At 36.3% G+C, this 17,561-nt stretch overlaps 2 protein-coding genes across 6 annotated transcripts in view; one reads left to right on the forward strand and one right to left on the reverse strand.

The window, feature by feature from the left end:
- LOC124180517 (midasin) overlaps positions 1-17,561 on the forward strand; it is a 120,120-nt gene that overhangs the window by 43,869 nt on the left and 58,690 nt on the right. The gene's annotated exons all lie outside the window — the stretch shown is intronic.
- The window catches only part of LOC124180550, a 48,615-nt gene that overhangs the window by 10,150 nt on the left and 20,904 nt on the right, over positions 1-17,561 (reverse strand). For 3 of the 5 annotated variants that reach the window (XM_046566213.1, XM_046566195.1, XM_046566204.1), the window contains 4 exons: positions 13,004-13,205; positions 11,053-11,305; positions 6,970-7,224; positions 4,023-4,139 (listed from right to left, as the gene is read on the reverse strand). In XM_046566213.1, the coding sequence (XP_046422169.1) occupies positions 4,023-4,139; positions 6,970-7,224; positions 11,053-11,305; positions 13,004-13,205 (827 nt within the window). Of the gene's footprint in view, positions 1-4,022; positions 4,140-6,969; positions 7,225-11,052; positions 11,306-12,519; positions 12,730-13,003; positions 13,206-17,561 lie in introns of those variants that run through there. The other 2 variants (XM_046566223.1, XM_046566233.1) reach the window with 2 other exon arrangements.

Consider the following 17,561-nt stretch of genomic DNA (forward strand, 5'->3'; position numbering starts at 1 on the left):
ATCTGGAAAAGCGGCACTAATGGGAGACCTGACTGTACTTTGCTAGTTGCCTTCCCACACCGAATTTTTCTTCAAACTCAGAATAACGGGAAATGGTGAAAATCTGTATAAAAGAAGTATACTTTCCCTAGCTGATAGTGAATGTATCTGCCGTGACACTTTCTGTATTTTTTAACCAAAAAACAAATTTTTTACATTTCAAGTTCGTCCTAGTACTACATAAACCTGTTTCTGGGGAATCAAATTTGTAAATTATTCATATGAATGCCGTGTCTGCTGATTGGAATTCGATTTGTAGTTCGAATTTTCTGCAATCAAAACCCGCGCTTGTGGTTTTGGTGGATGCCATGTGAGAGGCGAAAATCCAAGTCCTTTGTCTCTCGCACCACATCTAGATTTTCTTTGCCAGATTGCTTGGGCTGTTCATCTGGATACCAGTCACTCGATTGTTACATGACATCGCGGTTGTGTTGTCGATTTTTAGTAGCATGTCTTATTTTTAATATTTATCCGCAAAATGTTTCAGGTTAAAGAAAGCAGCTGTTAATTCCAAGTAAATTATACGTGCATCTTTTTCTTTTTCTTTCCAGTATCTACGCGTTTCTCAGCCTTTGCAAGGGCCTGATTTTGAGGCATCTGAAAAGTTGATTGTTTTAAAATGAGGGTTCGAAATTGGATTACTTGCTGATATGATATTATCCTGCCACCATTTATAGTCCTGTAAGTGTAAGCCCAGGTTCATTGTAGTTTAAAGTCACCGTTGTTATTTCTAAGTACTAGATATTTTGTTCTTTTGAAAATCCTTCGTGTAAACTGAGCTGTATCTTAAGAATGGCCAACATGATTCTAGAAATCCCACGAATTCTACAGCGCTGAAATGTTCGAGTAATGGGAGATTCACTTAGAATCAGTGCAATCGCTTTGCTCAGGGCCACAATGCAAAATGACATATGATCCGGTTTGGCCATGATTCGCTTGTCTCGTTTAGTAATTGCCTGTATAAGATTAACTTTCATATTTGGGCTGGGTTTAGATAATTCTGCTATTGATAGGTTTATCGGACAGGACTACTTTTCATGAACCGTGTCTTTCCTCTTTCGGAATTCCTTTTCATGTGTTCCACCCCATGAATCGTTAAGTTTTTTTGGATCTCTGGAGCAATAGTTTTTGCTGCTGGAAGAGGTTATTTGATTTTCTTCAACTGGGTTCTCAGCTGGTACCTAGAGCCCTGTTGCAGCTTATCCATTAGGGGCTCGCGGCTTTACGAAGGTTTCGCTTGACACAAGCCTAATGGCATTGGGCACATCGCTCTGAGCAAGTGATGGAGCACCTTCTGTCGTTCCAAGATTAACTTGCGTTGAACTCTACTTTTTTGGTTTTTGGTTTTCCTTTCCTTTTGTCAACCTCTTCTGACCGCTCGGTGCGCACTGGTACAGGTGAAGTGTCATGTTGGATTGAGTATTCTGTAAAAGTAAATCTAATTACGTTTTTTGTAGAAAGAAGATAGATCTTTTTTCAACCTTGCTTTATTTTTGTTTTGTTTTTTAGTAAAAAGAGGTTAGACCTCTCGGACTCTGTTTCGTCTTGTATGCCAGAGATGAAACTCCACGAAGGGTGGGACCCCTTCTGTGACAACCTACGATTTCTGTAACGCTTGATATCTCAAGGTTGATACTAATTAGCCTGAGACATAGCTCCGTGGTATAGAATGGCGATAGAATCAAATTTTTCGTTCCGCTCCAAAACCTAAGAAAGTAAGGCTATGTGTGTCCACAACTTAATTCGTTGGCTTTCTCTGTATCTTCGATTCCTGTCTCTTAATTTCTTCTCAGACGTCTCATACGCTTCGTAATGTGGTGAGGGCTTTTCTCGTTACTCTGTGACAATGATAAAACTTGGTTTCTTCGGTATTTTATATGCTTCGTTTACAGTTTGGATGTTGCTTGTCGACGAGGGGCTGTTCACTCGTATTTGAAGAATTTTTAAGTTATTCGAATCTATTGCGAGTCACGCAAATTTTTAAATTTTCTTCAGAATCTCGAATAATCTACGAAAATCTGCGAGAGTCTACGAATCTCGTCAAGTTCGTTTCGACTAAGATGCGGGGACTGGTGATGTCGGAATACCGCGGAATATTGTCAAGAAATGATCAAGTCGGGACTCGAGTCGACTCGAGTCCGTATTCGAGTCTCGACAAGTCTTGATAAGTCGCATGAATCCCGAAAAATCACAGGTCAACAAACTCGGACTGGTGAATCGGCAGCTATATTACGCATGTACACTTGGGGACAATGAATCTGAGACGGCTAAGTTCTTACACTGCATAGTCATGTTAGCAACACAGAGAAATCTAGAGCGCCATACTCGGCCGAGCGCGAAACTAACTCAATCTCAATAAACGTAACATAACCCATGACCGTCGAATCTAACCTTAGAATACCGCGGGGATAATGACTTTTTGGATTGACACGTCAATTCTAAAGTTAGATTCGACAGTCATGGGTTATGGTATGTTTATTGAGATCGCGTTTGTTTTGCGCTCGGCCGACTATGGCGCTGTAGGTTTCTCTGCGTTGCCAACATAACTGTCTAGTGTAAAAAATTAGCCGTCTAGATTCATTGTTCCCGAGTGTACGTGTGCATTCACACAAGCGCGATTATCGGTTGTTGAACGAGTAACATCTTTGGTTTTGTGTCTACCGGCTTCTACTATAAGTCAAGGTAATTATAGAAAAATCATAGATCACGAATATTAGCTTTCAATAATATTTCAATAAAATGTTTATTAAAATAGAGATCGCGAATCTGTTTGAAAAATTGTGAAAATTTAAATATAAATGCTACTAATCAAAAATTATAATTTTTTCCAATTTCAAATAATTGATAATTAGATAATTAATAATTAAAAATTGGAAAAATTTTGCGTGAGTGAATTAACTTCCTTGCAAATAAGTAGAATTCACAATAAATGTTTATTTTTTCATGATTACAATAATTTTTGGAATAATAAAATAAAGTAATCAATGGAAATTGTGAAAACAAATATCGTAAAAAACAACTAACAATAATGCGAAAAATAAACTTGTGGTAAAATCGCCATAAAATTATTTTTAAATGTTCCGAAGCTTTCCGTCTACTCAAATCTACGCAAGTCCGCGCGAGTCTATACGAATTTATTATGGAAAATCCACGCAAGTCTGCATGAATCTTGGCAAGTCCGCACAAATCCTATAAAGAGTCGGCGCTAGTCCATTCGAATCTTCTCGAGTATATCAGAATCAGTATAATCATTTCCTCGGAATATTCGAGTTACTCAAAATTATCATCAATCTTCACAAATCCTTAAATATTATCCGATATTATCGAATAAATTCGAGAGTGAACAGCCCTCCGTTTGTCGACACAAAGGAGAATCGCGAGTGGTATTCCCCGTGCCGTAAGCAACTCAAAAATGTTTTTGATTCAATTAAAATCGCTAAATTATGAGGTGACATCGGTATAAAATAGCGGCACTACGAGTTAGTTTAGAGGAAGAGACGCCCAATACAATTCAGTACCTACATCATTTTATATATTTATAATTCTCTGAGAATCGAATGACATTTTAAATCTTGCGAACAAGAGATTTCGTCGTTATCTAACTTAATTCTTAATAATCGTCATATCCTTCGGGATATAAATATTTTCGAAGTGATAAATATTGTATAAGTATGCGTGTTGTGTATTTATGATAAACTTTTGTTAACCGAACGAGCTATCTAAAATTACTCATGTTTTCCACTTTGAAGGATTGTCACGATAAAAAACTGGCCTTTTGTTGAGAAGTTCTATTTAGCCGTATGCCCACTACTATTCTTTAATCTACAGCATGAAAATTGTAACACTGTATTCAAATATTGTGTGTGGCGCGATTCATAAAGAAGAGTTATGTCCACACATAGGTAAATTAATGATAATGTAATTCCTTTATTGCTTTGTTTCCGTTTTATCCCCCTTTTTTCCCAGTGACTACGTCTACTAACTTTGGGTGTTGTTCCATTTCGCGAGTTTCTTCTATCATTACTATCGATCAGTCCGTTCGATCCACCGTGCCCTCCAGTAACGCTAACTAACGTTGTAACTAATCCAGCCACGCGAACCTGAAAATGTATAGCAATTTATGTCAGTTAAACAGTGGGAACAAAGTAGTCGTCACGAGGTTCAGATTACGAAGATTACGTATACGTCGATAATTTTACTGAAGAAAATAGCAATCCGCGCAGATAATAATATAAGAAAGCAATTTTACGACATGTCAAGGTTGTATTTGGTACAATAAAGTGATAAATTAACCCAAATATGGTCAAGTTTCAGTGCAGTGATTCAAATAAAGTGGTAGCCAACTAGTTTGGTTTGCTCGCATTTGTTATAATTCTTATACATTTGCCCAGTAAAACAAAAGAGAAATAAAACCTATCGTTTTATCAGGAAGTAAGAGGGAAGGGGACGTAAATCCGGCAAAAAGTCGGGCCGGATTTTGACGCACGGTTCCTTAGTACAACGTTTCGCCGCACTGAGCGCCGTCGATGTTCGATCGTTCAACTATTATGATTACCGACCGGCTAGCAGTTGTTTGTTTACAATATTTGCATATTTTGAACGACCGTAAAACACGTACGCGGAGAATGGAGGAAATCGGTACTATTAACTCTGCGCCGAAAACGTGCCCACTTTTTGCTGGGACGCAGGCTTGAGTTACGTCTCCTTTGCTCTTATTTCTTGCGCTTTATACAATGCAAAATAACATGGGATATCGATGGCTGAACCTTGCAATTGTTTGTTAGAGACAACCTTTTGGAGATTTTAGAAATATGGGACAATCCACGCCGAATCGCACGAAAAGTACTTGAAATTGGCTTATATTGTTTCACATTTTCTTACTTTCTTATAAGTTTTTGAAAATCTAGTCGAAAAAATTGTCAAAGTTATAGTTTGTTGACTCGAAAATGACCTCAGCTATTAATTATTTCAAGTTCTTGGAGTTTTTGACGAAACTTGCTTCCACGCAAGGAAGGAAACTGCGGTATATTATCAATCGATCAACTTCGAGACTTGGTTATGGGTTTATTTTAAAGGATCATCTTACAAGGAACATCCGCGAAGTGTCCGCCTCTGATTTTGATGAAACTTGATAGGGATGTTAAGTACGCTAAAATAAGAGATGCGTATTTTTTTACATTCGCTGAAATTAATTTTAAGCGGGTGAACTACCCCCCTAAAATGCTATTTTTCACAATTCCTAATATATTACGTAATAGAGCCTAATGTACAGATTGCAGGGAAACTTGATTTTTAGGAGTTTCTGACGTTGCTGTTTCCAAATTTGAAGTCCAAATTTGAAAGTTGAAAATGGCGGATCCTACATGGCTGACGTCGATAACGAAAAATCGATCGATTTTCACCGAAAGTCGGTGGAAGCTGTTTTCGAGGTCGCTGATCATGGATCTGACCACGAAAATGCGAAATTCGAAGCGACGAATTAAAAACGGCGGTAGAAAATCATCACAATATCTCTACGAAAATTGGTATCCATATTTGTTTCTGCAGTACTTCAGATCCCATCCATTTCTGGTTCAATGACCGAATGACACGATAGCAGGAGTATCTCATGTATCTTCTGATGATGGATACGCCATTTTGAACTTTCAAATTTGGACTTCAGATTTGGAAAGTGCAACGTCAGAAACCCCTAGAAATCAAGTTTCCCTGCAATCTGTACATCGATCGATTTTTCGTTATTGACGCCGGCCATGTTGGCTCCGCCATTTTGAACTTTCAAATTTGGACTTCAGATTTAGAAAGAGCAACGTCAAAAATCCCAAGAAATTAAGTTTACCTGCAATCTGTACATTAGGCCCTATTATGCAATATATTAAGAATTGTCAAAAATAGCATTTCAGGGGGGTAGTTCACCCCCTTAAAATTAATTTCAGCCGATATAAAAAAAAATGCGTATCTCTTATTTTAGCGTACTTAACATTCCTACTAAGTTTCAACAAAATCGGAGGCGGACACTTCCTTGTGTTCCTTGTTAGTGTAATCGGTCGAAAAAAAGCTGATTTTCGTGATTTTTTTTTCGATGGGTGAAATACAATAATCAATTTAAAATATAAGGTTAAAAATGACTTCGAAAAAAAGAATACTCTACAGTGGACACAGTGGTGACTGTAAATATTATCTGAAACAAATTTTGTAAAGATTATTAATCAGTATGACAGCCGCTATCTTGCATGGAGTTTTTTTTTTTTTTTTTTTTAAATCAAAATTGACAAAATGGCGGTGGTTTGAAAAAAGTATCGAATTTAACCTATTTTTTAAACAGTTTTTTAGTTAAAAAAATATTAAAATTTCAGAAAAAAAGCTTCCATAGCAATACAAAGAATGACGTGAAGAATGTTGTGTTCAAATTTGAGATAGATAGCTTGAAAACTGTTCCTTTGAGGGTGTCCACCGTTTTGAAAAACCACGTTTCGTGAAGAACGTAAAAAAAATGTAAAAAATATAAAAATAAAAGTTAAAAAATTTATTTTCTGTTCTTCACGAGTGCTTTGATTTGACATTAAAGAATCGTACTGATTAGTTCATATTAGCCATTGGAAAAAAAATCGCAAAAAACAGTTATTTTTCGACCCGTTACACTAGGATGATCCTTTAAAGCGCTTTCAGCGTACTTTGTGATGAAATTTCGAGGAAAAAAATGTGCACGTGCACCTACGTGAGGCAATTCAAAATTAGTCATTCGACATTGAATTTATCCATCCCTTTCTCACGAATTATAATGATATAAAAATACTCCGATTGCGAGAGTCTTTGAAAATTCATAACCTGGGTAATTTTCAAGTTATGGGACTTAATAACTCCGTATAGGTCAAAAAGACAGGTTTATTCTTTGTATGATTTGACGTGTAAGGTCCGATATGAGAAACATACCGCTTCCACGTTTGCTTTGGTCAAATCTCGGTGCAATTTCCGTAAATGAAATAGAGTGAGCAGCACACAGATAACATTTATCACGATCCATAAAACGTTTAGTATGTAATGACGGAATGGGCCGTGAACCAGGGGACAGCTTGGGGCGTTGTGTCCGGTCTCAGTGTTTGCGGCTAGGGCTCCGCTTAGAAACGTTGGTCCGAGATTAATCGTTATGCTGGCAAACCATATCATGAACGTTCCAAATAATACACACTGTTGAAAAAGAGGAATAAAGATTATCTCGCATCATTTTTGTGCCTTACCTAGTTTTCTCAATGTCTATCCATGGTATCGATTTTGATTAGGTTTTTCTATGGTTCCTCTACTTTACAAGAAAGTTTGCTTCGAGAAATTGAAAGCTGTTGACGCAATTGCTTGGAATATTTCTCTTTCATTTCGGAACTTGGAGATTTTTTTGAACTGGGAGTAAACGTACTAGAACTATCTTGCGAGGATCGCTAGAAAAATTCATAGAAAAACTCAAACCAAAAAGAGAATTGGGAATGCTTTATTCCTTTGATTAAGCAGGCCTTAATTTTTCCGAAATAGTTTTTTCCAGCTTAATTACAAGGGGAAGGCAGTCAAGGGTTCAACATACTGGGTGAGAGTCACAAAAGTGACTCACGTACAAGAATTGAGTCATTACTCTGTGGTACGAAATGAAATTATATAAAGTTTCTCTAACATGCATTCTTGATAAATTCTTGATCCCCACATGCCCTTGACGAATAACACGGTTCTACAACAAAATCGTTCTACAAAAAAAAAAAAAAAAAAAAAATTATTGTACATATAAAGGCTTTAATGTGCTGAATCTACGTCTGCTTTCCATTTTTTGCTGTCACGTATATATTACATGATATGACGTTTTCTTTTATTGTTCAAAATTCAGAGTTTCTTGTGTTTTGTTTTTGGGTTTAACTACTTACTTTTACGTTACTTTAATCTATTTAAATAGTATCTGTACATACAAAACCAGTTCGAACTGAATGAAAAAGAAAGAAAGTTGTCGCCTAACGTTGCTTTCACATCAATGCCTGCCCCTGTACAGATCTCGTTGTGAATTCATGTCGCGCAATACGAAGAGAAAGAAAACTGCAAAATAACTGGAACGATACCAGTAGATAAATTTTCAGACGAATTCAATCTTTATACGTTTCAACTTTATAACTTATTTTTATAAATGTTGTTGCTATTATTAGTGTTTGATTATAATCTTCTAGCAAAATTAACGTTTTAATAATAATAAAAAAAAAAACATTGCATGAAAAGATACGCGGTACATATTTCTTATTATTACATTTCGATTCAAGATCATCAAATCTATTATAATTACACATGCTCTTGAGAAGGAGAAAAAAAGTTTTCTTTTGCAGACCAGTGTAATTATTCTTGAAACAAAAGGGCATCGGTATTAAAGACTCGAGTTCGGACATTGACTCTCGTAGGTAGGTGCGTTGACTTCGATTCTTTGGAAACCGAAGGTGTAGCGGCCTCAACCCTTTTTTACGGGAAACTTTCGAGTGGTCCAAAACTAGTATATTAAACCCGAGATTAACCCGTCATTGGGCGCGTGGGGGCGTAGAGACCCCAGGCCTTTCATTTTTTTCTCAGTTGCTACAAAGAAAATTTCCAGCGCTGCCATAGGTGGACCTCCCAGGAACCTTCCAATTAAGCCATTGCTTGCGTTGGCGCGCTGTTTCGTCATTCATTTCGCAGCCATAAATCATTAAACGTAGTCGGGGTCTCTACGGACCCCACGCGTGTACCAGCGTTACTGTTCGTGCTGTATAACGGGAACAAGTATTATCTGTGGTACAGAACTAAATGTCAAGATATTTTTTCGTTTGGGTCAACTGAAATTTTAACGAAATTTCAAAATCATATTAATGACATAAAGCTGAGAATTTATAAATATTTATTTAGTTTTTTTTTTCTCATTACATCTACTTTTTCATTGGTCGAAAGAGGTGCTTTTTCTAAGTCAATAAAAACTGTACTCATTTTTTGTAAATCTTTTGCGCCATGAATTATTTTCTTTGTTTATATCTTCGTCTCAGCAACTGTGCTTAAAAAGAACCATTTTCATACAAAGACAGAATTTTTTTTTTTTTTTTTTTTTTGCGATATCTTTCATAGTGGTCGAATTTTCAGGTTTTGCGACTTCTGAGATGAAATATTGTCTATTTATGATAAGCGATGAATTTGAAATCTTGAATCCGTAAATCCTTATTGCCAGACGCATAGACAACCACAATTTTCAGTACAAAACCTTTTATTGATATTGCAGTTGAAAATATTGCATTAACCAACTGGGGTCTCCGGATACCCCAAACGAAAGTTGACGCGTCTAATAAAGGATTAATAAATCCGACCGAAATCGGTCACACGCAAAGTCTGCCGCCTGATTGCTAGTTGAGCTGTTACAAATTCATACTATCATAACGGATGCTGACAATCGATGTTTGATGATTTTTTTTTTTTTTTTTTAATAGTATTCACTTATTTCGACATCCGAAAATATAAGCACATGGGCCAGTCCACCAATTATCGACAAATGAACGGGACGTCAAAAAATCGATATGTCTAAAATTTTTACCTCTTGAAGTGTGTACTAAGATTAAAAAGTTCACGAAGTTTGAATGCCACAACAAAGTTTATCATTTCAACCTAATTTAGCATGAAACGTGAGTTGTTTTCGTGTCATTATCGGGATAAAAAAAAATTACGAAAAAATGGGTATCGTATGTGAAAAATATGATGATTTGCATTATAATTTTTGAGAGTCCCGTTTTTTATTTTGCTGATTTATAATTATGCATCTTAGAATTTCATAGTCCGTTAGATTTGCAATGTATTCAATATGCAATGTTTGACTACCACAGCTCGTCAAATTTGAAATTTAAGGAATTTTAAATTCTGGACATTTTCGCGTGTTTTATTGAGTAAAAAGGAAATTCGCGGTGGCCAGATAAGCGAGCAAATATTTACACGTCGCGTTAACCGCGGTAATTTCAATCGCACTTAAAACTTGTAGCTTTTAGGGAGAAGGATAAGCTTTTAGTCTGATAGCAACGGTCGAACGTAGTCGAATGCTTCCATGTAAGTTCCGACCCCGACAGCGGATGCATGTAGAATAAAGTATTCCAACGTGAGGCAGTTTATTTTATAACGCCTCGAAAACATAAAAGTAAATAAATAACGGTTATAGTGTTGGCAGTCGTGAAATTTAGGTTTTTCACCGAATTACGGGTCTTGGTTGTATATATTACTGGGGCTATGGGAAAAAGAGAGTTGGCGCTCACTTGCGACTTTTGTCACGGTGGTGAAAAAACTCCTCAGCTTTTCTATAAAAACCAATAAAGCTGCGCTTGTTACGATGACGTGACAGTCAATGGTAGGCATTCCTTGCACTATTCCCTGCATTATTTCGTTAATGTACACCGTTTTACTTATAACATGGCTGAAGTAATGCAGAGAATGTCCATTGCAACTTTAAAAGGACTTTTATCGGACGAAATATGATGTGGAACGTGTGATATGAAGAATATTTGCCACTTGTCACTCGAATTACACTAGTTATGTTCATGGTGAGCAAAATTTCAAGCTGAAATGGCGCAGCGTTCGTGTTGTTCACTACGAAAAAAAGTGTCCGATAGAGTCCCCGTAACAGGCACAGCTGTCTATTTTCACACTGCAAATGATCGTTAACGGTAAAAACAGAGAAATAGAAAAGAGTATAAATTCTTGAAGCTTACGTTTTGAATACCGAATACGTGCATATCGTCATCTTCGCTTTGTTAGAACGCATTTCGCGCAAATGGAACGAGTATTTCAACATGACAAAATACATTTATATAAACATGGCACGTGTCTCTAGGCCTGTGACGTTTTGTTGTATAGTTGCATTAACGGACAATAACAGAGCGATCAATGGTCCTACACACAGTTGATATCGGATATCACGAGATCAGAAATCCACCCTATACCTAGCGGTTTCACTACGTGCATTACTTACTGGTTAAAATTCATGCATTTCACCTGAGGCGAGTCCATGAGGAGAGGAGCGGTGAGATCGGCTTCTTCCTCACTTTCTGGAAATACGGGACTATCGTTTAAGACGGTGGTAAGCATATTCACCGTTGAGACAGTGACCAGTAATAGAAATGCGGTCTCGACAAGCGAACACTTGTTAACGGGCTGGCAATTCAGTATGCTCAACCCAAGAGGCAATAAAATGGCTGCCCTTGCGCAGTCCACCATTGCCTGATGAAATAGTAGCCCTTGGGACCATCTGCAACTCAAATATATTGTTACAATATTGCTTGTCTCGGCTACTCGAGTTGCCCATTCCCCAAACTCTACTGTAATATCTGAAGAAACAGTCGCACCCGTCAAAGAAGACTTTCCCAGTACGTTTTTCCGTTATTACTATTTCTGGTATTGCATATCTCTTCCGGCAACTCATTTTTCAAAAAGTGATATAACAGGAGTACAGTGAAGTATTGGGAAAATCTTATTGATGTTTCGAGGTACTCTTAAATTTTCGAGAAATGTAATAAATCGAACCACCTAATACACTACAGTGCAGGTTTATAAATGATTTAATACGAGGGGATAGGCAAGAAGTCAGGAGATAAAATTGTTACATATTTTTCTTGAAAGGAAATTCTACGATACTTCTGTCTTGCGTAATAGTATACCATGTATAGTAATGATGTAATAAGAGGCTCTAGCTTTCAACTGATGCTTCATTTATGGCGTGTAATATAATTATACGTATCAATAATGAGAAACTACAGAGATACAAAGACATGATACATATGTATATACGCATATATCTATTATAATACATATTTATTACTGTATGTAATGGGTACATACTACGTATAAAGTTTTATTGGGATATGAGCTAATTCTTGCGTCAACTGACTTCAACAAGGCTTTACAAAACAGGGTTTAGAGACATAATAACGTGTAGAAATTACCAAAAAAGCCGACATTCTGTCATTTGTATGTATACCTGTTCATCACGATTTTGAACTTTTAACTCTTAATGTCATATTTTATCTACTTGGCTTTTCATGACTTGCAAATGCGGAGGGGAAGAAAAGTGGACCGCCAAAAATTTGCAGCACGTCTATAACCTTGTTGCTGGATTCAGTGATAATTATGTTTAGTAAATTCACGTTAATTTATGAACTAACAATTAAGTGATCAAAAAATTTGTTATTCATCGTACAACATTTTTTTTTCTTTTATTCGAAGTATTTTACCGTTAAAGTTCAAAACCATAATAATATGTTTCGTATGGTGTCATTGCTGAACTCAATAAATTCTACAAAGCCAGGGGATTGACCATGCTGTAATTGTCAAAATGAAGGAAAAACGAAAAAGTAGAAAGAAAATTTATTTATAGTTTTGTGGTTTACATATGTCTGTTTTAGGCATGTCAGTTTTATGGTTCCAATTTTACGACAAATAGGAGTATAGGTTTCTTGACTTAACTATTCATGTATTTTATGATATTCGTTTTTATATTGATTTTTGTCGTATATTTTTGCATATGTATAATTCTTTTTGTTTTCTGATTTTCTATTTAAATAGGCTACGTTGAAATTTTCTCCTTTCCTCTCGCAAGACTTTTTCTATGCATTCCGTTGGAAAATAACTGTTACTTTAAAATTCTTTTTTTTTTTTTTTTTTTATCTATCCTGCCTAGAAATAATAAAGTATTATTAAGTTTATAGTCGATTCCGGGTGAAGATGTATTCACGTTAGCGTTACCAAGCTCTCGACGAACAATGCAATACTGGATTAAGAAAATGAATATCACTAGACTTTTTACGTATTCCACAGCCTGAGCTATTTATTGTTGGGACTTGATCGAACCGATAAACGCGTATGCAAGGAAAAACCGAAAGACGCGTGTAACGCTGGCGTGTTAGCATCTCTCTGTTATTGTAGGATTGATAACTGGTACTTATACTACCTTCGGAGATGACGTTTGGCTAATATTAAAGCCATCAGAATGACATTGGCGCCCATTCCGAGGGCCCCAAGACTAAATATAACTGTAGCTTCAGTTATGCCTCCAGGATGGCACTGAAATACTTTCGTGGCATTTGAGGTTACGTTATATGGAGCCCCGATGCCAAACCTCAAGTTTGCCCCAATCATAGCAGCAGCTGACCCTGAAATCCAGTACAAGTTTTCGTGGTAATTCGTTCTACCTTTGAAAATGAGAGGAAACAATTTTACATATCACTCCCGAACAAAATCTATTACTATTCAGCCTCAACGAGGAGTTTTGCAGTTCTAAACACCAATCTGTTCCAAAGAATTATGAATCACAACCAATTTTTCGAAACAACGTATACGGGAACAGAAAATGCTCCGAGAAGGCAGTGTGTACTTAATTAAAGGTTGGGCAGAAAAATTGTACTTTTTTTTTCTTATATTATATTTCAAATCGATACGGCACGGAAACAACGTTTTGCATGTAGACTTTATTAGTCAAAATTATTGACAGTATCTATCAAGTCATGCTAGTTTAAACGCGTTTTCAATACACGCTATTCTCGAGACGTCATTATTTAGTACACTAGTATGATAACGTGTAAGAATATGGATTGCGTAAGTTGGAAAACTAGCGTAAAGTTATATTAAGTATACTGAATAGTGATGTTACGAGAATTGCGTGCAAGCGACCATTGAAAACGGCTCGGACTCTTAGAATCGTAATACGTTTCACTAATAGTAATAATCTTGTAGATTTTGCAAATTGGTACGTATAACGTAACTTGTTGAATGACGAATTAAAAGATGTTCTCAGACGCTAAGTAACCCAAGTTTTTCTAAGAATAACGCAACAGAGAGTATTGGCTAATAGATTATACGAATTGGAACTTCGAATTTAGGGACCCAATTAGAATAGTTATTAAATTTTCGTCAGGGAAAGTCAATGAAGGAGATGATGTTTGAGCGAAAGCAATCAACGATTCGGCTCTACCCAGCCAGCTATCTCCGGGCTTCGATTTATTAAAACAAAAATATTCGGCAAATATTTAATATGATAGTATGAACTTATTACCGAAAAATGTAATAATTTGATAGTATTCAACTGTATAAATCATTATTTCCATCTTAGTGGCACGTCCGTCGTAAAAAATATTAATTAACTTAACAATTAATTACATATATGCCAGATCGCTGTGTACGAATTCTAATAACAAGTCCTACTGGTGACACATCCCATCATATAGGCAAAAATGAGTACACGACTCTGTCTGCATATCGAAATGTACTTCATAATCAAGAATAAATGTTATTAATATGATAGTGTCACGTGGTAAGTGCGATTACGATTATTCGAAGTGTTGCACATGTATAGCACTGTTACGATACTTTACATTTTTGCGGAAATTACAATTTTTGGAACGGAGATTAATTTAGGTTAAAGAGAAATATACACGTTGATGAATTGTACAATGCAATCTAAAATACACGAGACTTACAACTTATCAGTTTCCTCAGCGCTTAGGTGTTGGTTTCATGACGATCGAGGAAGACGCGATCTTCTTACTACGAAATCAAAATGTATGACCTAACTTATTTCAATGTCTTACGGGATCATCCTAGTGTAACGGATCGAAAAATAGATAATTTTTGCAATTTTTTTCTCGATGTTTTAAATATGCTAACCAATCTCGTTTTTTAATGTCAAATCAAAGTACTGACGAAGAACGGTAAAGAAATTTTTGAACGTTCATTTTTATTTTTCTTAAATTTGTTTTACAAGGTTGATAACGACTTCGAAAAAAAGCAGTCTCCGCGGTGGACTTGGTGGTGGCCGTAAAAATCATTTGAAACAAAATTTGAAGAAGATTATTAATCGGTATTAAAGCTGCTATTTTGCTATGGAGGTTTTTTTCAAAAATGAAAATAGATAAAATGACCGTCGTTTGAAAAAAAGTATCGAATTCAGCCAATTTTTTCGACAGTTTTTCGTTAAAAACGTGTGAGGGTTTTAAAGACAAAAGAACCTTCCCTAGCAAGATAAAGAATAGCGTGAAAAACGTGCTTTGAGACAGATGGCTATGAAACTCTTGCTCTGAGTGTCCACTGTTCTGAGAAACCACGTTTCGAGCAAACCGTTATAAAACGTAAAAAAAAAATTACTCTGTTCTTCACGAGTGCTTTGATTTGACATGACTATGAAAAAAACCAACGAAAATCAGCAAAAATCAGCTATTTTTCTACTAGTTACATTAGGATGATCTCTTAAGTAGTATGAATCCAACATAGATCTAATTTTGATTAGCATTGTAGAAGGCATGCCGTTTTTTTATTGGTTTCTTCGATCAGTAGCTCCCTCATTCTCTTGTCAGTTCGACTCTAAAGAAGTTCTCGTCAGAACCATCCGTCTTATTTAACATCCTAATACAAAATGCTAAGCGTTGTGCTGTGCACAGTCACTCGATATAGGTAGACGTAAACACTTATTCACTTCGCGGTTAAAATATTTCAAAATAAACGTCTCCGGGTCCCGCAGTGAACACGGCTAAGCGGCAAAAACTATGGAAACAAGTTAAACAATAAAAAAACCGTATAGTAAACCAAAATTCATGATTTATAAATAAGATTTTTTTGCACGGTAAAATTACCAGCAGGCAATTATGCATTTCGACTGTGGAATTTGGAATTGTTTGAAATTCAATATTCAATCAAGTTTCAAATTGTAATTTTACAATTAGAGGTGAGCTTGGATCTCTAAATTCTTGCAAATTGACAAAAATTTGACACAAATCTGTCAAACGAGCATTGTAAGAGATTTTCATTTGACAATAAGCTTTTCAGTTTAAAATGGCATATTAGAAGATGGTTTACAGTCCAGATCAAAATACGGTATTTTCTGTTTTATTTCGAACGATTTTTTGGATATTGTCCCTTTAAAAATCATATTTTCTGCTAATATGGAAGTGAATTACTATGTTGCTATTGCAAGTAACTGAAATTTTTGTTTGGGAACTACCAATGTTGAGAGGGTCGCAAATCGTTACAGTCGCATAAAACTGAATATAACGAAAGATGTGAAAGTGAGAAAATCTTGAATAACTTTTCAGGGGTGTGGATCGCGCCAATGTTCTGTGGAAAACCCGTTAATTGGATTTGAAGGTAGAAAGCGGCAGGGGATGAGAGTAGGTAGACAAACATACGTATATTCATCCGGCGGCTGCCGCGAGCCCGGCAGTAGCGGGATTCTGTAAAGCCTTATTCGTTATTATTCTTATTATTTTTGTCGTCATTATTATTATCTTTATCAGCAACTTTTTAAACCCAACCGTAGAAGCCTCGAGCCTTCGGTAATTTCAGCCACAAATAAACCAACGAAAAATATTTCATCATTCGCACGAAGGTTCTGAACCGCGTTTTCGAAAACTGTGTACTCGTATCAATTTCAAATAATTCTTTACGTAGCGTACATTCATGAAATTCCTACAACTTGTGCGATGAAATCGAGGATAAAATATGTTTTTCTTAGCCTGGGCGGCAAATTTTTTTCCATGATCGTATAATAAAAAAATAACAACGGTTGAGATCTACCGAATGCAGGATGCACAACAATAGTAAGATTTTTATGTCATAGACGTCCGTATCGGTGGTTTAATGTATAGGCAGTGTCGTGTTCGCAGAAAGGTGAAAGATGGAATTGTTGATTTAGCAATGCAAAACTTCCATTCAAACCAGCGGCAGTCAAAATCCTTCAATAACTTAAGCCTACCCCAACAGATGCAAATATGGAAACACACGATCGATAAACTTTCTCATGATCAAAACAATAATTGATATTTTCATTCTGTTTGAGTTCTCTGCGAGGTATGTGCAGGTGATTGGATGGGAGGAACAGGAGTCATAATAAGGGAGTGAAAAGAGCTAGAACTTTCGCCAATGGTCGAGAGTTGAATTCTACCTTAGACCTTTTGCCACAACGTCTGCAGCATGAACTGACATGGTTTGTTTGACAAGTTCAACGCCTAAGGCGCGGCCGTTGCCATCTTGACACATATTCGAGGATCGAACCGAGAGGTTGAATAAATTTCATTCAGCGAGAAAATATTCAGAGAATAGACCATAGACGCTACTGCACTTTGTGCGCTTCTTCCTTTTCTGAGTCTTTTTTCTTGAGGAAAATTATGCCCCGACTCGTTTTCACTTATCTCTCTACCCTCAGATTCAACGATACTAGAAGCGCCGCGTTCGTGTCAGATACTAAATTTTCAGATGATAGAAGCCGAAAAACTAGTAACTAAATAGTAGCACAGCACTATACTGTGACCGGCACGAATCATTTCGATACGATTATCTTAATAATATTTCATAAAATTAGCTCCGAGAGTAACAAAATTAGTTAACTAATGCATGCGTGTATTTGATTTTTCAAATATTGTTTCTTCAACATCCGCAGGTTCGTTCGCATTTCTTGTCAGTAACTTGATGATACAACATTTTTTTCTTAATACTCCCTAGAATACTTTTTCATTTATCTC

Source organism: Neodiprion fabricii, chromosome 1, assembly GCF_021155785.1.
Source record: "Neodiprion fabricii isolate iyNeoFabr1 chromosome 1, iyNeoFabr1.1, whole genome shotgun sequence".
Classification (NCBI taxonomy): Eukaryota; Metazoa; Arthropoda; class Insecta; order Hymenoptera; family Diprionidae; genus Neodiprion; species Neodiprion fabricii.